The sequence below is a fragment of the Protopterus annectens genome, chromosome 8.part0 (assembly GCF_019279795.1).
Source record: "Protopterus annectens isolate FY-2018-M chromosome 8.part0, PAN1.0, whole genome shotgun sequence".
NCBI lineage: Eukaryota > Metazoa > Chordata > Ceratodontiformes > Protopteridae > Protopterus > Protopterus annectens.
In genome coordinates this window covers 295,897,664-295,914,319 of record NC_056741.1, presented here as the reverse complement: position 1 = coordinate 295,914,319, position 16,656 = coordinate 295,897,664, and the positions used below count along the sequence as shown (strand labels likewise).

General features: G+C 44.5%; 1 protein-coding gene across 4 annotated transcripts in view; it reads right to left on the bottom strand.

Moving 5' to 3' along the window:
- Positions 1-8,564: 8,564 nt before the first annotated feature.
- The window catches only part of LOC122808766 (dnaJ homolog subfamily A member 1-like), a 206,852-nt gene continuing 198,760 nt past the window's right edge, over positions 8,565-16,656 (bottom strand). For all 4 annotated transcript variants that reach the window (XM_044079793.1, XM_044079792.1, XM_044079795.1 and 1 more), the window contains one exon: positions 8,565-10,713. In XM_044079793.1, coding sequence (XP_043935728.1) covers positions 10,492-10,713 — 222 coding nt within the window. In that variant the 3' untranslated portion in view covers positions 8,565-10,491. The remainder of the gene's footprint in view (positions 10,714-16,656) is intronic.

Here is a 16,656-nt window from a genome sequence, read left to right as displayed (position 1 = left end):
CCCTATGTTTTAAAGCACGACAAATTGCACAGTCCTCCTGAAAATGCAGAGGACGGAGATAATAAAAAGAGCATATGCAAGTTAGTAATTTGTAGTTTGTGGCCACATTTTTTGAAGCCAGTCAGCTTATTCAGCCATCACTAGTAAACAGGAAGAAAAGACTAAAGAGAAGGGAGAAAGAATAGTTGTGCAAGAACTTACCATAACCTTAGATATCCTTCTCTTCCATGTTACAGTATTCATAACAGTAGGGAGGTTGGTGTCTGCAGCACTGGACATCTGGCCAATTTACCAAAGTCTTAGGAGCAGGGGTACGTGCTACGCTGCTAGTCAGGGCCATAAAACAGAAGTCTGCTATAAAAGTGACATTTGCAAGCACCCCCTTCAGAAATGACTGCCGCATACAGTAGTACCCCTGGGAAGCAAGGAAAGGAAGCTTTTCAGACCCACGTATGCCACTAGACCAGAGGAGCCCAATAAATGTATGCGGCTGCTACAGTGCCCTGTTTGGATGGAGAGAAGGCAGGGAAGTCACTCCAGATGGACAAAACAGAGCAAGAGGGGGTTGGAAGGGGATACTGAATACTGCAACATGAAAGAGAAGGACATCTAAGATTATGGCAAGTTCTTGCACAACTATTCTATGTCCTATTCTCATGTTGCAGTATTCATAACAGTAGGGAGAGTACCCAAGCTTTAGGTATGAACCTGGAAGGTAGGTTGAGGGGCCTGATCTGTGAGATCCTGCAGGACTGACCTATCAAACGCAGTTCTGGCTGTAGAGAAGTCTAGCTTGTGCTTGGTAAAAGGTATGGACTGATGACCAGGAGGCCGCTTCCAGTATGGAAGTGTAGTCCACCCCCTTGAAAAACACTGAAGAGGCAGCTTGCCTTAGTAGAATGCCCTCTCACATTGGTAGTTAATACCTTTCCAAGAAAGGAATAGGCAGAGATAGTTCTGGAAATCCATGATGATATAGTCTGTTTATATAGACTGCCTTTCCCAAGGCCCTAGGCTGAAAAAAAAGACAAACAGCTGGTCAGTCTTTCTAATGGATTTGGTCATGTCTAGGAAATATCGAAGCAGTCTATGAATATCCAAGGAATGAAGGGTTCTTTCACATGGATTTTGAGGTTGAAGGAAAAAAACAGGGCGGTTAATGGCTTGATTCAAGAACAATTCAATAAACACTTTAGGCATGAACGAGGGGTCAGTCCTGAGGGAGACCCCGTCCTTATGGAAGATGAGATAAGGGGGGTTAGCCATCAAGGCCTGGATTTCTGAAACCCTCCGGGCGGATGCAAAGGCTACCAGCAGTACTGTTTTCCCAAGTACATGGTTTCAGTGATGCTGAGTGAGATGGCTCAAAAGGAGAGTGCGTTAAAGTCCCATGAAGGTGGCATCTGTTTGAGGGGGTCTGATATGGAGGACCCCTCATAAGAATAGTTTTACCTCTAATCTGGATGCCAAGGGAGGAATTGAAGGGAGGCTGGTGGAAATGGCTGACAACTGTACCTTTACAGAAGAGCAAGTCTATCCTGAATGTAGAAGCTCACACAAGAAAGGACCATAGGTATAGGAATAAGAAATGTGTCCTGACCATTTGCAGAATCATTTCCATTTTGACACATATCCTGCAGGAGGCCAGGAAGCTTTGTACTAGGAGAAACAGAGTACTCCCTCTGAATATAGTGTTTGAAGGGGATCAGAACTCTTATCACCCATACAGTAAGTCTTAAGGTTAAGCACCTGAGGGTGTATGAGCGACCCAGTCTTGTGTTGGGTTGAATTGGTGGGGTAACATGTGGTTTATAGGTAGGTACTAGGCTATCTGCCCAAGGGCATTTATAAGCCTAGCTAGAATGTGTTGGCTTTCACCTCCCTTTAAGATTAGTTTCATAGGTTCATAGATTAGTACTAAGCTAACTGCCCTTGCGAGCCATTTTAAGCCTAGCCAATTGTCCCTTGTTAGACTCAAACTCTGCACCTTATGTTTGCAAGGCAAACACCTTAACCATTATGCCACCCTCCCAACCCTGAGCCTCTGTCCAGCAGGGCCATTGAAGGGACCCCAGGGGTAAATTTATGATTTACCATCCACTCAAGATTTCTCTTTGAGAGTCAGTGAGGGGCTTTGCCTAACAGATTTGGATTCTATTCCAGAGCGAGGGGAGTCTCTGGGACAGGAATCTATCCCTCCATCTTGTCCTATTTATTGTTGTGCTGAGATTTAAATCCCTGGAGCATGTGGCTCTTAAGAGATTTGGTTTTCTTGAGGTGGAGCATGTCCATTAATTCCAAGACAGACATGGCCTTGTACATCAGGCAGAGATCACCTCTGAGTAGGCGGTAAGCAACAGAGTAGACCTAGAGTTTCTTTAGTCGAGCTGCATAGGACATCTGAGGCCCTCGATCCTCTTGGTGAGGTACTTCTGTGGTCTTTCCAGCTGTTGCAGGTGTAAGGTACATCTCAAATGGGGCATTGTACTTTATTATGGGCCTGATGAGCCATGAGTAGAGGAGCCATGAGTAGAGGCACAATGACCTATCTAGACGTGAACCCTTTCGTGATTAGGTGGGGTACACAGGATTTTCTAACCACTTTGGCAATGTGATTATCAAAGGAGAGGTTGCTATCCACTTGGATCCCCAGATCCCCAATTACATCTTCTGTACTTAGTGGATTACCACTTATGTGGTAATTTGTGAGCACTTTGTTTTTTCCAAAGGGGATGACTATGCACTTTGTCATTTAGCATGAGGCCATGGTTCTGACACCAGGTATTTGTCTCTGTGAGACCCTTCTGGAGGATGTCTGTCAGCCAGAGAGTCGATTATGGCCCCCAGTTTGCAATCATTTGCGAACTTGGTCAGTCATAGTCGTCCTGTGCTTGCCTGTACCTCAGAGAAGCATATAGCAAACAGGAGGGGTCTTGGGACCGAGCCCTGTGGGATGCCACTCGTAACCGGTTTAGAGTCGGACATGGCACCCGCAACTCTGACCATGTGAGATATCCATTGCCAGCTGGCAACCCATCTCGTGACATAGGGGTTAATGTTCAAGCTGGTAAGCTTATCTATAATGCTAGAGTGGGGAATGGTGTCGAAGGCCTTTGCGAGGTCCAGGTAGGCTGCGTGGACTACCTTTCCCTCATCTATGGTGTTTGGCCTTGGTAACTGTTTCAAAGAGGTCAACTATGTTTAGGAGGCAAGATCTGCCTTTAACAAAGCCGAATTGGGTAGGGTCCAGTGTCTGGAGGTTCCCAATGTCTGTTAAGGAGTTCCATGATGATGCGCTCCATAGCTTTGCAGACCAGGCTAGTCAGGCTTATAGGGCAATAATTCCCAGGATCCGAAGTGGCATCACCTTTGTGGAGCAGGATAACTGTTGCTGTATGCCATTCTTTGGGTACATAGCCTGTGGTAAGGCTCGAGTTTGAAGTTCATTTTGGAGCTCGTGTAAGACAGCCTGGGATACCATCTGGTCCCCTTGATGCTGTGTTTTTTGGCTTTGGAGAGGGCTGTTTTCACTTGTGTGTCTGATGTCTGGGGCTCTACATTCTTCTGGGATGGACATGGGCCCTTTTGGGGATGAGTGGGGTGGGTAAAGTTTGCACTGAACCGGTCAGCCAGGATGTTGGCAATATCTGTTGGTTGTGTACTTTTTGCACTAGCTCAGAGCAGATCTGAGAGTTGCCACCTAGATTCTTGATATAGCTAAAGGCTTTGTGATCATCTTTAGAGTCTTTGGCAATTTTTCTTTCGAAGCTGGCCTTGGATGATTTTATGAGGGATCGTAGTTTCTTACTAATACTGATCAGGGATGCCCTTCCCTTTTTGGGATTTTGTTTTATCATGTAATAGTTTCCTCCTTCTGTTGTATAGCTTATTTATGGCCAGAGACCACCAGACTGGTTTCCTCTTTTTGGAGGAGTAAGTCTTGTTTTTACTTGGGATGGCTCTATCCATGTATTCCTGTAGGTGCTCAGAATGCATTTGTAAAGGATTCAGCTGTTTGGGCAGCATTATCCTTTAGATGGGGGGCTTTGAAACTTTACACCTTGGTCTTGAGAAGTTTGCTTTTGAAAAGTTTTTCACAGTGGTTTCCTTGACTGGGGGTGGGGTCAGGATATGGATGTCCAGTGAGATTAGTTTATGGTCCGATCTTACCAGCGAGGGGTTTACCTCTGGTGCGGAACATTGATACATGTTGGGGATGATCAGTTCCAATATGTTGTCACCTCTTGTGGGAGTGGTGACCAGTTCCAAGGGATTTGAGTTTATAGGAAGCGTTGGCAATTGCCTTTGGCTAGTAGGTGAAGGGGAAACTAATGCTGTCTTGGCCAAAAGGGAGTCACCAACAGAATTTTTAGTTTGTCCCTCTCAATCTTCAGGACTCTGGCAGAAAGGCATAAAGATACATCCCCCACCCAAGAAAGAGAAGGCGTGCACCCTCCAAGCTTGTGAATGTGGATCCCTTGTGCAAAACAGAGGCATCTGCCTGTCCTGGGAGAAGGCCAACAGATCTGCCTGAGGAATACCCCACTTGTGAATAAGCCCCAAAAACAACTCTCTATGAAGCATCCATTCATGAGAGGGTGCACAGATTCTGCTGAGAGTGTCTGCCATCACATTATCTGCTGAAGGAATGTACACTGCTTGCAGGTGGATGTGCAGTTCTGCTGCCAGGGACCAAATCTTAACTGCCAGGCTGCAGAACAGGTAGGACTTTGTACCCCCCTCCCACTTGTTGATACACCACAGGGCAATCATCGTCTGTGGCAACTTTTAAAGTGTGCTTGGTAGAATTGTGTGGAAGGTTTGCAAGGCTAGCAGAAGGGCCCTCAGCTTGTTCATACGGATGTGGTCCCTTTGTCTGAGGGAGGACCACTCTTCTGTCTGAACTTTGTTTTGTTTGTTGTGGTTTTGTAGGACAGCTCCCCAACCTAGGTCCAAAGCATCTGTGAAGATTTGTTGTGATGGTGGAGAAATCTGCAAGGATATACCTTGATTGAGGCATATGGCTGTAATCCACCACTGCAGCTATATTTTCAGGCATGGTAGGAGAGATTAGAGTACCCGGAGTGTGAATGCTGGTTCCACATCAGCAACCAATGAAATTCATATGCAGCCTTGCTAAGGGAAGCATGGGCATCAAGGATGCCGTGTGGACTAGGACAGTCGGCATTCCCTGGCTAATAATGTTTAGAGGGATAGGAGTGTTTGGAAATTATGCGTGATGGCTTCTACCAAGGAATGAAGGCTGCCATCTGGTTTGTTTTTATCCTGCACCCCAAGAAAACCAGGTCTTGGGTGGGTGTCATGTGAGTTTTCCAGGTTCACAGTAAACCCCAGGTTTGCCAGGGTATTTGACACCATGCCTAGGTGGTGACTGAGGGTATGGCAATCCTGAGCATCAGGTTGTCTAGGTACAGATATATTTGAATGCCCTGTACTCTAATGGGGGATAACTGGGGCTAGGCTCTTTGTGAATACACTGGGGGCTGTATGGCAAAGCAAAAAATTGAAAATAAAAAGAACCCATGGAAAAGCGTAGGAACTTTCTGTAGCTGGGGTGAATAGGAATATGAAGGTTGAGCATCCTTCAGATCCAGGGATACCATGAAGGCTTGAAGGATAAGGGGGCAGCACGTGATGCAAGGTGAGCATATTGAAGGCAGGCTCCTTGAGGAATATAGAGAGTAAAGACAAATCCAGAATTTGCCTCCATGGGCCATCTTTTCTTGGAACCAAAAATATCCTGGAATAAAACCCCTCGTTTGTTCTGGAGGTCTTTCCCATGGTGCCCGGAGTTTGGAGAGGACCCAAAATTGGAGGGAAGAGATGAATCTACCTTGTAGAATTTTGGGGTGTCCCCTGGAAGGGAGGAAGTGCCTAAGTGAAAGTACCCTTTTTGGATGATGGAAAGTATCCAAGTTCTGAGGTTATTTTCCACCAGAAGGATAGGGAAAGGGGAGGTGGAGGGATAAGGGAGTGGAGTTGGACAACTGGTTTGAGTCATAGTGGAAGGGCTCTGTCTGGTCAGTCTGCCTCTGAAAGGACGTTGGAGTGGAGGTGGAAGGTTGTTTAGGAGTGGAGTGTCTCCTAGGTTACCCTCCATCCCTTAGCCTATGGGGCATTAGAATGAGATAATTACCTCCTAACAAAGGTGGTCCTTTGAAGGTAATTCCTATGATACCTAGGAATAGGAGTGTAACAAGTGCTTTACTCCATGCCCTTTTCCTGTAGGAATTTAAGGAGCTCTGCAGAGGCTGCATCGAAAAGGGCCTCATCAAGAGGAGCATCTAGCAATTTGGTCTAGACATCCATGGGAAGGGGCTGAAACTTCACCCAAGAATATCTTCTCAGGACAGAACCGGAGGCTGCTGATTTGGAGGAAGCCTCTACCGCATAACTGCACTTTATGGAGTGCCTGGTTACCAGAGAAGCATTAGAGAGCAGGGCAGCGAGTTGTGACTTAGGAGTCTAGCACATCTGGAATCATTGCAGAAGCTTTTGACAGGGTATCTAAAAACAAACCTAGCCATGTAAATTTGATAGTTTAGGGCTCCAATGGCTAGAGAGGAAGTACATACCTTCTTCCCCAGTCTATCCATAAATGTGCTTTCACTGTCGGTGGGAAATGGAGGGCAGCTATCAGGATGCTTATCTGCCAACACTGCAACAGCAGGGTCTGCAGGGGGTTCTTGAATAAGAACTGTGTAGCCTGAGGAACTGAGAATTAGGGGTCTGGGATACAGCCAGAAATGCATCATGAATGGCTGGAAGCTTGACTGGTCCATCTGCAATGATGGAGAGGGCTGGTCTATCTGCAATAATTCAAAGTATCTCTTTTTTGTTTCACAGACATCTAAGGCCTGCCATTTAAATGTTCTCTGAGAAATGGTGTTCCCAAAGGAGAATTCTCCTCCTGGAGATTCAGGAGTCCTTCTCCTCAGGGGTAATGAAGTCCTTGAGGGGAATGAAGTCCTTGGGGGATTCTATCTGGGAGCAATAGGTAAGTGATTCAGAGGAAGAGAGTTGTTCTTCTGAATCCTCCAAGCCTGCACAGGTGTAGAGCTGGTAGAGGAACCAAAGACTGGAGGGCGTGGAAGGCCCTGAAAAGATTTTGGGAAAAAACTCCCATCCAGGAGTTGGTTCAGCTTCTCCATGTTCCCTATGTTTTAATTTCGGTTTCATCTTTAAAGGAGTGGAAGGATGTGTTGACCTAGAGGCAGACACCTGGGAGGATGGAAAAGCTACAGTAGGCTCCTCTGATGCATTGTGCCGTGGTTCCCCCCTCGCCATCAGGAACTGATCAACCTCAGCAGATGTACTCTGCATTTCCGCCAAACCGGCTTCCACCATGCTTCCCTGTTCTATCTGTGAAACAGGCATCCGGTGAGACCCTGGGTGTCAGGCCTAACTTTCTTGGTCTTCTTCCGAAGCGGTTCAGAGGTACCTACCTCACCCTCCATGCCTAACGCTAGACACCGGAGCCTCTGGTTTTCTAATAAAGCAAGCTTTAAAGGCAGCCAAGGTACAAAGGACTTGCAATTATCGCAAGACATATACAGTTGTGGCCTTCACCTAAACAAACATGTATGGTTGTGGCCTTCACCTAAACAGAATAAACACTTATGCATGCATGTCCTTGTGTGGAATTTGTCTTCCACAAGCACACTTCCCTTCCTAGCTGACATGTATGCTTGAAAAGCAATAAGAAGGTAACAAAAAGCCCAAAGGGGTACTTTTTCTGTATCAGCCGGCTGAAAAACAGATTCCCAGAGCTGGCTATCGGAGGTCTGTAGATCACTGCAGCAGAAATGTTCTGAAGGGTTAAGTGCAGATGTCACTTTTATAAGCAGACATCGGTTTATGGCCCTGACAAGCAACAAAACATGTACCCCTGCTCCTAAGCCTTTGGCATACTGGCCAGATGTCCGGTGCAGGCAGCAACCTCCCTACTGTTATGAATACTGCAACATGAGAATAGAAAGACACCCACAACTTTTTTTATATACATGAAAAAAAGACACCAAGAAAAAAAAAAAAAGGAGTTGCCAACAATGGTAAAAAGAATACATACAAGGTGCAGAAGAGAAATACAAAATAGTATTACTAAAGTGCTTTTTGTACAGAAAAGTAAAGGGGGGGTTAAGGTACACGTTGGATAACTGCTCGGTAAGGGATAGATACATGAGCAAGAGAAGTTTAGATTTTTTTTAAAAGAACATATTAAAAATTTCTTAACTGCCCAAAAGCTACTGATAAACCACATCTTGCGTGAAAGCGACAAGGTAACTTGGGAAGGGTGCATTAGGGTTAAGGGAGGAGCTAGAGACCTTTTTTGTTGCCATGAGCTATTGCAAAGGCCTTCAGATCAGAACCCACAGGTTGAGGATAGAATGAAAATTGACATCAGCTCTATTTATTTTACTTCTGAATGTCACCTCTTTTATACTTAATGGCAATCTTAAGAAATCATTCCATGGTGGAAGTTAAACCTAAGATCCTGTAAGTGCAAAATTAGTAATCACACAAACAGAAGTGAAACATTAAAATTTGTTCAAAAAACATTTTTATTTACAGCATTTACATAACAGCCTTACAACACAGAATAAGACTGCTCTTAAAATTTAAATCAGCTACTCATTAGCAAACGAATCAAACTTGTTCACCACTAAAACACTACACAATACATACTACTTACTTCAAATTCAGAAAAATACTTCAATTGATGTCCAAAAAGGCAGCAATCTGATGCTAAATACACTTCATGAAAGTCAATTTGTCAGCCCAACAGTGCAGCGCAACTTATTGGCAGTGCTGACAACTCCAATTTATTTAGCAAAGTTTTAATAGCAGTGACAGGCCATGGAAGGGGAGGTGTGGAGAGAATGGGAACCTTGGTACTAGCTAGTTCTCCTGTCGGAAAAGGAATGCAGGATTTGTGAACCCCCCCCCCCACAAGCTTGGCCAACATCCTCAGGTAGAAATAATCTTTATCCCAGATTTTATTTGAGGGGTGTTAGCAACACATTACAAGAGAGTAAACGCTTGCAGGTGTGTATCAAACCAAACTAGTACTACAGAACTGTTCATGGGGAAATAAGTCAACTTTAGGCCAAAGCAAATAAAACTACCAAGATAGTCACTGACCCTAGATTTTCTTACTCTTTCTTGATCACAAAGGGGCAAAAGATTGGGGAGCAATAATCAATTATAAGTACGGGGGGGGGGGGGCACTAAAAGCCTTTCAAAAGTAACAGCGTAATTTTTTCACAAAAGCTGTCCTGCACTATTTTTATTCTTTAGTGCCCTAGCAGAGTCCCCAAAAATGGAAAATGAAGGGTGACTATTGTGCAGAATATTAACCTGTTCTCCACCTTTTACACTCTGAAGAGTTGTTGCCTCTAAAGTTTTAGAGCAGCTGCCTAGTTAGGCATTAACTATCTATGGTACAATCTCCTCTCCCTCCTAAGCCTACACATATGGCAACCAAGTAAATGGTACATTTAGAGTCTCCACGCCTTGCCTGGGAAAGATGATCAGTTCCTCGGCTTGTTGCCCAGACTCGTTATTTTATTTTAGAGCTAGGTGGTGGGCTGGTCCAGGGACCTTTTTCAGGTATGTTTTAGTCCCCCCACCCATTCCAACAAATCCAACCAACTGCATGTTAAACTTTCCTTAAGGAAGGTATGCATGCTCATAACTCATAATTCATCTACTCCATTCTCCCACACTTGAGTAGCTTAGTTTACTTTTTCTGATCCTAAAACATGCCCTGTTCTCAATAGAGAAGGATGCCATTCCTAATCAAGCCAGTAAAACTGACTCGCTCAATACCAGGTTCACCTAACAGGGCTTGTGACCTACTACTGTTTGCATAAGTGACTTAACAGCTGCCATTATTTTGCAAGTAATTTTTCAATGAGGCACAAAAAAAATGCAACATTCAGCCTAAAGAAAATTCTATTTGTGCAGTGAATTGAAGACATCACAAAGCACTTTGGGTCCATATCAACCATCCAAATGTAAATTTTTCACATCTATATTCAGTTGAGAAAAATGCTAAAGGAGGAGACAGAATACATAGAACTGTATTTGTTCCTCTCCTCCACATGTCGCCCTTCACAAAGGGAGGTTTACAATACCACCACTACATGAAAATCAGCTTGACTTGCTAGGCAATGCGACTCCATTACAACTCGCATTCCATACAATTGTTACAACTGCCCACTTGGAGTTTTGAGAAAGCAGACAAAAACTTGACTACTTTAGTCCTAGTCTTTCCCTTGCAACAATGATTCAGGAATTTCAACAGTTGCACATCTGGTTGTTCGCAGCTGCATCCTTTATTACAGACAAAAATGTTCACTTTCACAGAAAATCCACTCTCTGCTTGTGGTGGCAGAACTCCTGCATCTTAAGGTGCATTTCTCCAGTCGCATAATAACACACGGCACAGTGTTTCTGTAAACTTTGTACTTAAGAGGTATTGCACTGAACATGCTGACGTGGCTCTAAGTATTCATCCTCTTCATAAACTTGTTTGCCATAGTGATGCCGGTTTTCTGTTGTATGATCAAATTTAACTAGATTAACTTCCTCCATGTCCTCAGTGACCACTGGTTCATCAGTGGGTGGGAAAAGGGTCCTGAGTTCACTCAGCTTATGCTGAGGAAGCCAGCCAGATGCTGGGAAACGTACCTAAGAAAAACAGAAACAGTCTATAAGGCATCTCACATTCTAACAACTGCACAATGAATGCAATCAAAGCAATTCTAAAAACTAAATAGAACCACTGACCACCAGTAAAAGAATCAAATGGCAATCACAAATTAGAACAAAATCACATTAATAAGGTTTGATGGGGAAAAACCTACCAGATACCTGTGATTTCAGTGACAAAACTCATGAACACCCTATACCACCCTAATCTTGAAGGGTGTGTATTGAAAGTACAGCTTAGTTTATTTAAAACATGTTTTATCAAGTTTGCTACAGTGAAACAAATAAGTGTTACCCATCATTCTCAAACTTTAGGCTCATCAGATCAGGTGCTGGTCCTGGAGCTCCCTCTCCTCTATGTAATGGTTATAACCATCTCGTTAAGATTTCCTCATAGTTACCCCTAGAACCACTGATAAGGAAAATATATCCAGGTAATAGGTAAAGTACAGCAAGAGGGCCCTCTAATACAGACTAGACTATCACTATCTGTGGCCGACTACATGTGCAATCTGGAGGGAGCAAGGATGGCTGAGAAGGACAGCAGACAACACAAATCTATCATCGTGGTCAAGTACACATTTTCACATCCAATGTTTTTCCATCCTTCTCAACCTGTGGGACACAGCCCTTCAGGTCAGTAACTCCAGGATGGTCCTAGGAGAAAACATAAGTGGTGGAACCACCTAGATTTAATGCTAGAGTTGTAAATGGACACACAAGCACAGTACTAGACCAAGCAGCTGCCTCACAAAATACCACCCCTGGTGGAATGAGCTCTAGCCTTAACAGGCAGAGAAATCCCTTTTGGGACTATGCAAAGGAGATACCAATCAAAGCCACTGGGTACTGTCACTTCAGAAACAGGCTTGCCAAGTCATATTTAAGAAACTTTTTGGTGCTGTCCAAACAATCTCAATGTTAATTCACATACAAAACAATGATAAATACTTTTCTTCATTACTGAAACTGGGAAAGAAAACAGGTGAGTGCATGAGCTGATTCACATTACAGTCGGGTGAGTGCATGAGCTGATTCACATTACAGTCGGGTGAGTGCATGAGCCGATTCACATTACAGTCAGGTGAGTGAATGAGCCGATTCACATTACAGTCAGGTGAGTGAATGAGCTGATTCACATTACAATCAGGATACCTTATGTGGAAAGGAAAGGGTGATCCTTAAGGTGAAGAGGCTAGTGCTTGCAGCTCACACTTCTTGCTGATGTAACCACCATCTCAAGACAAGAGCTTTAAAGAAACTGATTGCTGGTTCTAAAGGAGGTCAACTTGCAATGGCTGACAGACCAAATCACAAAAAGGTGGATATAAAAGATGCCACTTAGAAAAGCCACAAATATTCCGAGCCACCACAGACATATCAATGCCAGTGTGACAAATCTTTCAGGGTCACCACAGACATGTTATCCATGCTAGTGTGAACAGTGGAAATGGCATCTAAAATGAACTTGGAATGGTGAAACTGGAATGAAAGACTTGCCAGGAAATCCAGGACATCAAGAATTCATAAAAAGGGTTCAAATCCTTGACGGGCCCAAATAATCTCTTCCACTTGCTGGCTTAAGTCTTTCTAGTGGAAGGCTTTGGGGAATGATATGATAACACTGTCATCACTGCAATTTTAGAAACCAAGCGGTTAGTCTGAGGTAGTATATGGCTTTGGTGGGACAGACCTGAAGTCTAGGAAATCCTATATGGAAGTTTCCAGGACCCAGAGTATGTGAAGTTGAAGCTAAAAAGAACTAAACTTGTCTGGGCCAGAACAGGGTTGGAGAGCATGGTCATCCTACAAACAGGCTGAGATCAGTCATCCTACAGACTACCCTCTGAAGAAACTTAATGTACAGAGGACCTGCATGCAGAAGTGCATAACTTTTAGAGAGGTAACAGAAAGCGATACATTTGGGGATGTAAATCAGACTGTAGTAGGGGGAAAGTACAGTTGTGTATACTTACCATAAATGTAGATGTTAGAGTGTATTCACTGTTGCAGTCATTACAATTGGGTTATCCTGCTGACAGGCTACCCTCAGTCGGCTGGCCTGAATTCCAAAGTCTAGGTCCGGCGTCTGTTGCTGTCACCTCTTCCCTGACGTCAGTGCGCCAGGGGTATAGGTATAAAAGATGCAGCAGACACCATTTTTTCTTGCCCCAGATGTCAGGTGCCCCCAAAAGGGTAGGCTAAAAATGTCAATAAAGCATGCATGCGCCAAAGCATATTTTGCCTTCTCTACAAGCAAATACACCACACAGGTTGTACAGATTAGAGAAGTACAGATAAGTTCCAGCAAAGATATGGGGGGTGGCGGGTGGGTAACCTGGACTGCAACAGTGAATACACTAACATCTACATTTATGGTAAGTGTACACAACTGTACTATGTTCTTCGTGTTTCACTGTTGCAGTCATTACAACTGGGTTGAATCCCAAAGCTATGGTTGGGAGGCTGGAGCTAAATAGCATTAGGAGTGGCTATGAGGCCCTGCAGAACTGCAGTGGGAAAGCCTGCTCTGGATTTAGATTAGAGTGGTAAATGATGGTGCTTTGTAAAGGTCTGCACTGAACTCCAGGTAGCAGCCTCTGTCTTTGGTTGGTACTCCCCTGAGGAAGGCTGCTGAAGTGGCTGCTGCTCTGGTTGAATGTGGCATAATGCCCTTAGGCACTGGCTTGCCATGTTGTGAATAGCAGAAACAAATGCAGTGGCCTATCCACTTGTAAATAGTCTGCTTTGAGATGGCCGTTCCTTGTGATTCTGCAGCACGTCACTAGTAATTGCTCTATTTCTGAACGCTTTGGTTCTGTTCAAGTAGAAGTGTAGCTGTCTGTGTATGTCCAAAGAATGCAGAATTCTCTTCCCCTTATTCTGTGGGTTTGGATAAAAGGTAGGCAGATGAATAGTTTGGTTAAGGGCCACACTGGACACTACCTTAGGCATAAATGTCGGGTTTGTCCACCAAGAAACCCTGTCTGGATAAAAAAAAAAATGATAAAAAGGTTCTACAGCCATGAGTGCCTGTAGCTCTGAGACTTCTTGCAGAGGTTATTGCTAGAAGCAGAGCTGTTTTCCAAGATAAACTTTGTCAGCTGTAGCGGCTGGCTCAAAAGGAGGCGGGGTGAGTTTTTCTAAGACATAATTGAGGTCCCATGCAGGTATTGGTGATCTCCTTGGAGGCCTTAAGTTTTTGGCTCCTCTGAGGTACTGCCTTAAAGGATGAGAAAAGATTGGTGGCTCTGTGTTGTAATGAGCCGAAATGGCAGAGGCATGAATTTTAATGTCCAGCATCTCAGTTAAGTATTGCAAAATCTGTGGAATATTTGGTACAACAGTTGTCAATTCCTTGTGCCTGGTTCCAAGCACAGAATCTCTTCCATTTTCCAGCATAAGATTTTCTGGTATTAGGCCTCCTGGCCTCCAAAATGACATCCATCACCGCTTTAGTGAGAGGTGTGTTTTGTAGGACTACATTATCCACCATGCTGCCAGATTTAAGGTCTTGAGTTGGCTGTGCAGGATCCGATTGTTTTGTTGGGACAGTAGATGAGGTAGTTGAGGCAAGGTCCAGGCTGGGCATTGAGACAAGTTCCTTAGGATTGGATACCAGTACTGGTGGGGCCAGTCTGAGGCAATCAGTATCACTTTTGGCTTCTCTTGTCTGACCTTTAAGAGTACCTTGGGGAGGAGAGGGAATGGAGGAAAGGCATATATAGAAACAGACAACTGGTGCCAGAGCCGTGGCCTCAAGCTAAACGCCAAAAAGTGTACAGTCATCCCCTTTGGCAAAAACAAAGTGCCCACAAATTACCACATAGGTGGTAATCCATTAAGTACAGAAGTAATTAGGGACCTGGGGACCCAAGTTGATAGCAATCTCTCATTTGACAACCACGTGGCCAAAGTGGTTAGAAAACATTTTATATAGCCCACCTAATCATGAAGGGATTCACATCTAGATCAGGGGAGGTCATAGTGCCTCTTTACTCATCCCTCATCAGGCCCATAATTGAGTACAATGCCCCTTTTGGGATGTACCTCACCAGACACCTGCAGCAACTGGAAAGACCCCAAAAGTACCTCACCAAGAGGATCAAAGGGCTCAAACAGATGCCATATGCTACCCGGTTAAAGAAACTCCAGCTCTACTCAGTGGCATACCACCTGCTCAGAGGCGATCTGTGCCCGACGTAAAAGCCATGTCCAAACCAGAATTAATGGACATGCTGCACCTCAGAAAATCCAAATCCCATCGAGCTACGCGCCCAAGAGACTTGAACCTCAGCAGTGAAATAAGTAGGACATGCTGGAGGGACAGACTCATAACCCAGAGGCTCCCTTCACTCTGGAATAAAATCCCAGTCCAGGTTAGGCAGAGTCCCTCATCGACTCTCAAGAGGAATAGAGATGAGTGGATGGGAGATCGTAGGTTTACCCCGGGTATCACTCCTGTGTCACTGTTAGACAGAGGCACAGTATACTAACCTCGAAAAAGGGCATAGCAAAATTAATTTAAAATGGGTGGCAAAAGCCAAACACTCTGGCTAGGCTTATAAATGCCCTAGGGCAGATAGGTTCATACTAGGCTATGAACCTATATACTGCTAAGTTTTTCCAGCTGAAAGATAGGGCATCCACTTTCCATGCTTGTCTGTGACAAGTCCTTGTGCAGAATCTCTTTAGTTGGCAGTTGTGAGGAGAGGCAAATAGATACATGTCCGGGCATCCCCATTTCCTTGCTATCATACTGAAGACTTGTGGACCCAATTTCCACTCGTGGGGATCCATGAGGTTTCTGCTTAGTTAATCTGCCAGAGTATTTCTCTTTCTTGGCAGGAATTGTGCCTGCAGATGTACTTGGTAAGTCAATGCTGTGCCCCACAAAGTCATGGCTAGTCTGCAAAGGGGGTAAGAATGAGTGCCTCCCTGCTTGTTTATATACCACATGACCGTGGTGTTGTCTGTCTATCAGTAGCTGTCCCGGATGAAGTAGGTCCTTGAAGGCTGTCAGGGCATTCTGAACAGCTAGCATCTCTTTTTGATTGATATGTAGATGCTTTTGGTTTGTGGACCATGTGCCTTGTATAAATCTTTCTGCCATGTGGGCCCCCCCAGGCATAATCGGATGCATCCATTGTTAATGTCTGCCTGGCTGGGGGTAAAGTGAATGGCTGTCCCTTGTTCTGGTGACAGGCGTTTGCCCACCATCAAAACTCCTGTTGCAGGCAGGGAATGAGTGTAATTGTTTCCAGGCTGTGGCAATGTTGAGTCCAAACACTTTTTAGGTACCACTGAAGTTTCCTCATTTGCAGTCTTGCATATGCAATTAGTAGAATGCAGGATGCCACGAAGCCCAAAGCCTGTAGAATTTTTCTTGCAGATAACTGGGCCTTCGTTGCCAACAGTTTGAAATAGTTGCCTTTATCTGGCGTGAGATAAGCCATCTGGGCAGTTGTATTTAAGCTTGCACCCAGGAATATTACCCCTTGAGAGGGGGTACTAGTTTTGATTTCTTTTCATTGACTGTGTACCCTAGGCATGTTCGTAATCTCATTACAAACACCAGATGCTGCAGTAGAATGTCCTGGTTCTCTGCTTGAATGAGGCAGTCGTCCAAGTAAGGATATATTTGTATTCCTTTGTCTGCAGAATGCAATTACTGATGCCAGGCACTTCGTGAAGACCCTGGATGCAGTAGATAAGCCAAAGGGCACTGCAGAGAATTGGTAGTGCATTAAGCCAGCTTTGAATCTGAGGTATCTTCTGCATGTTTGATTGGGACATGCAGGTATGCCTCTTGGGTCTAAAGTCACAAGCCAAGCCTTCTTGCCCAGCATGGGCAGAAGCTGCTGTTGAGTCAACAGTTTGAATTTTTGTATATCCAGATGTGTCCAGTATTGGTCTCCAGGA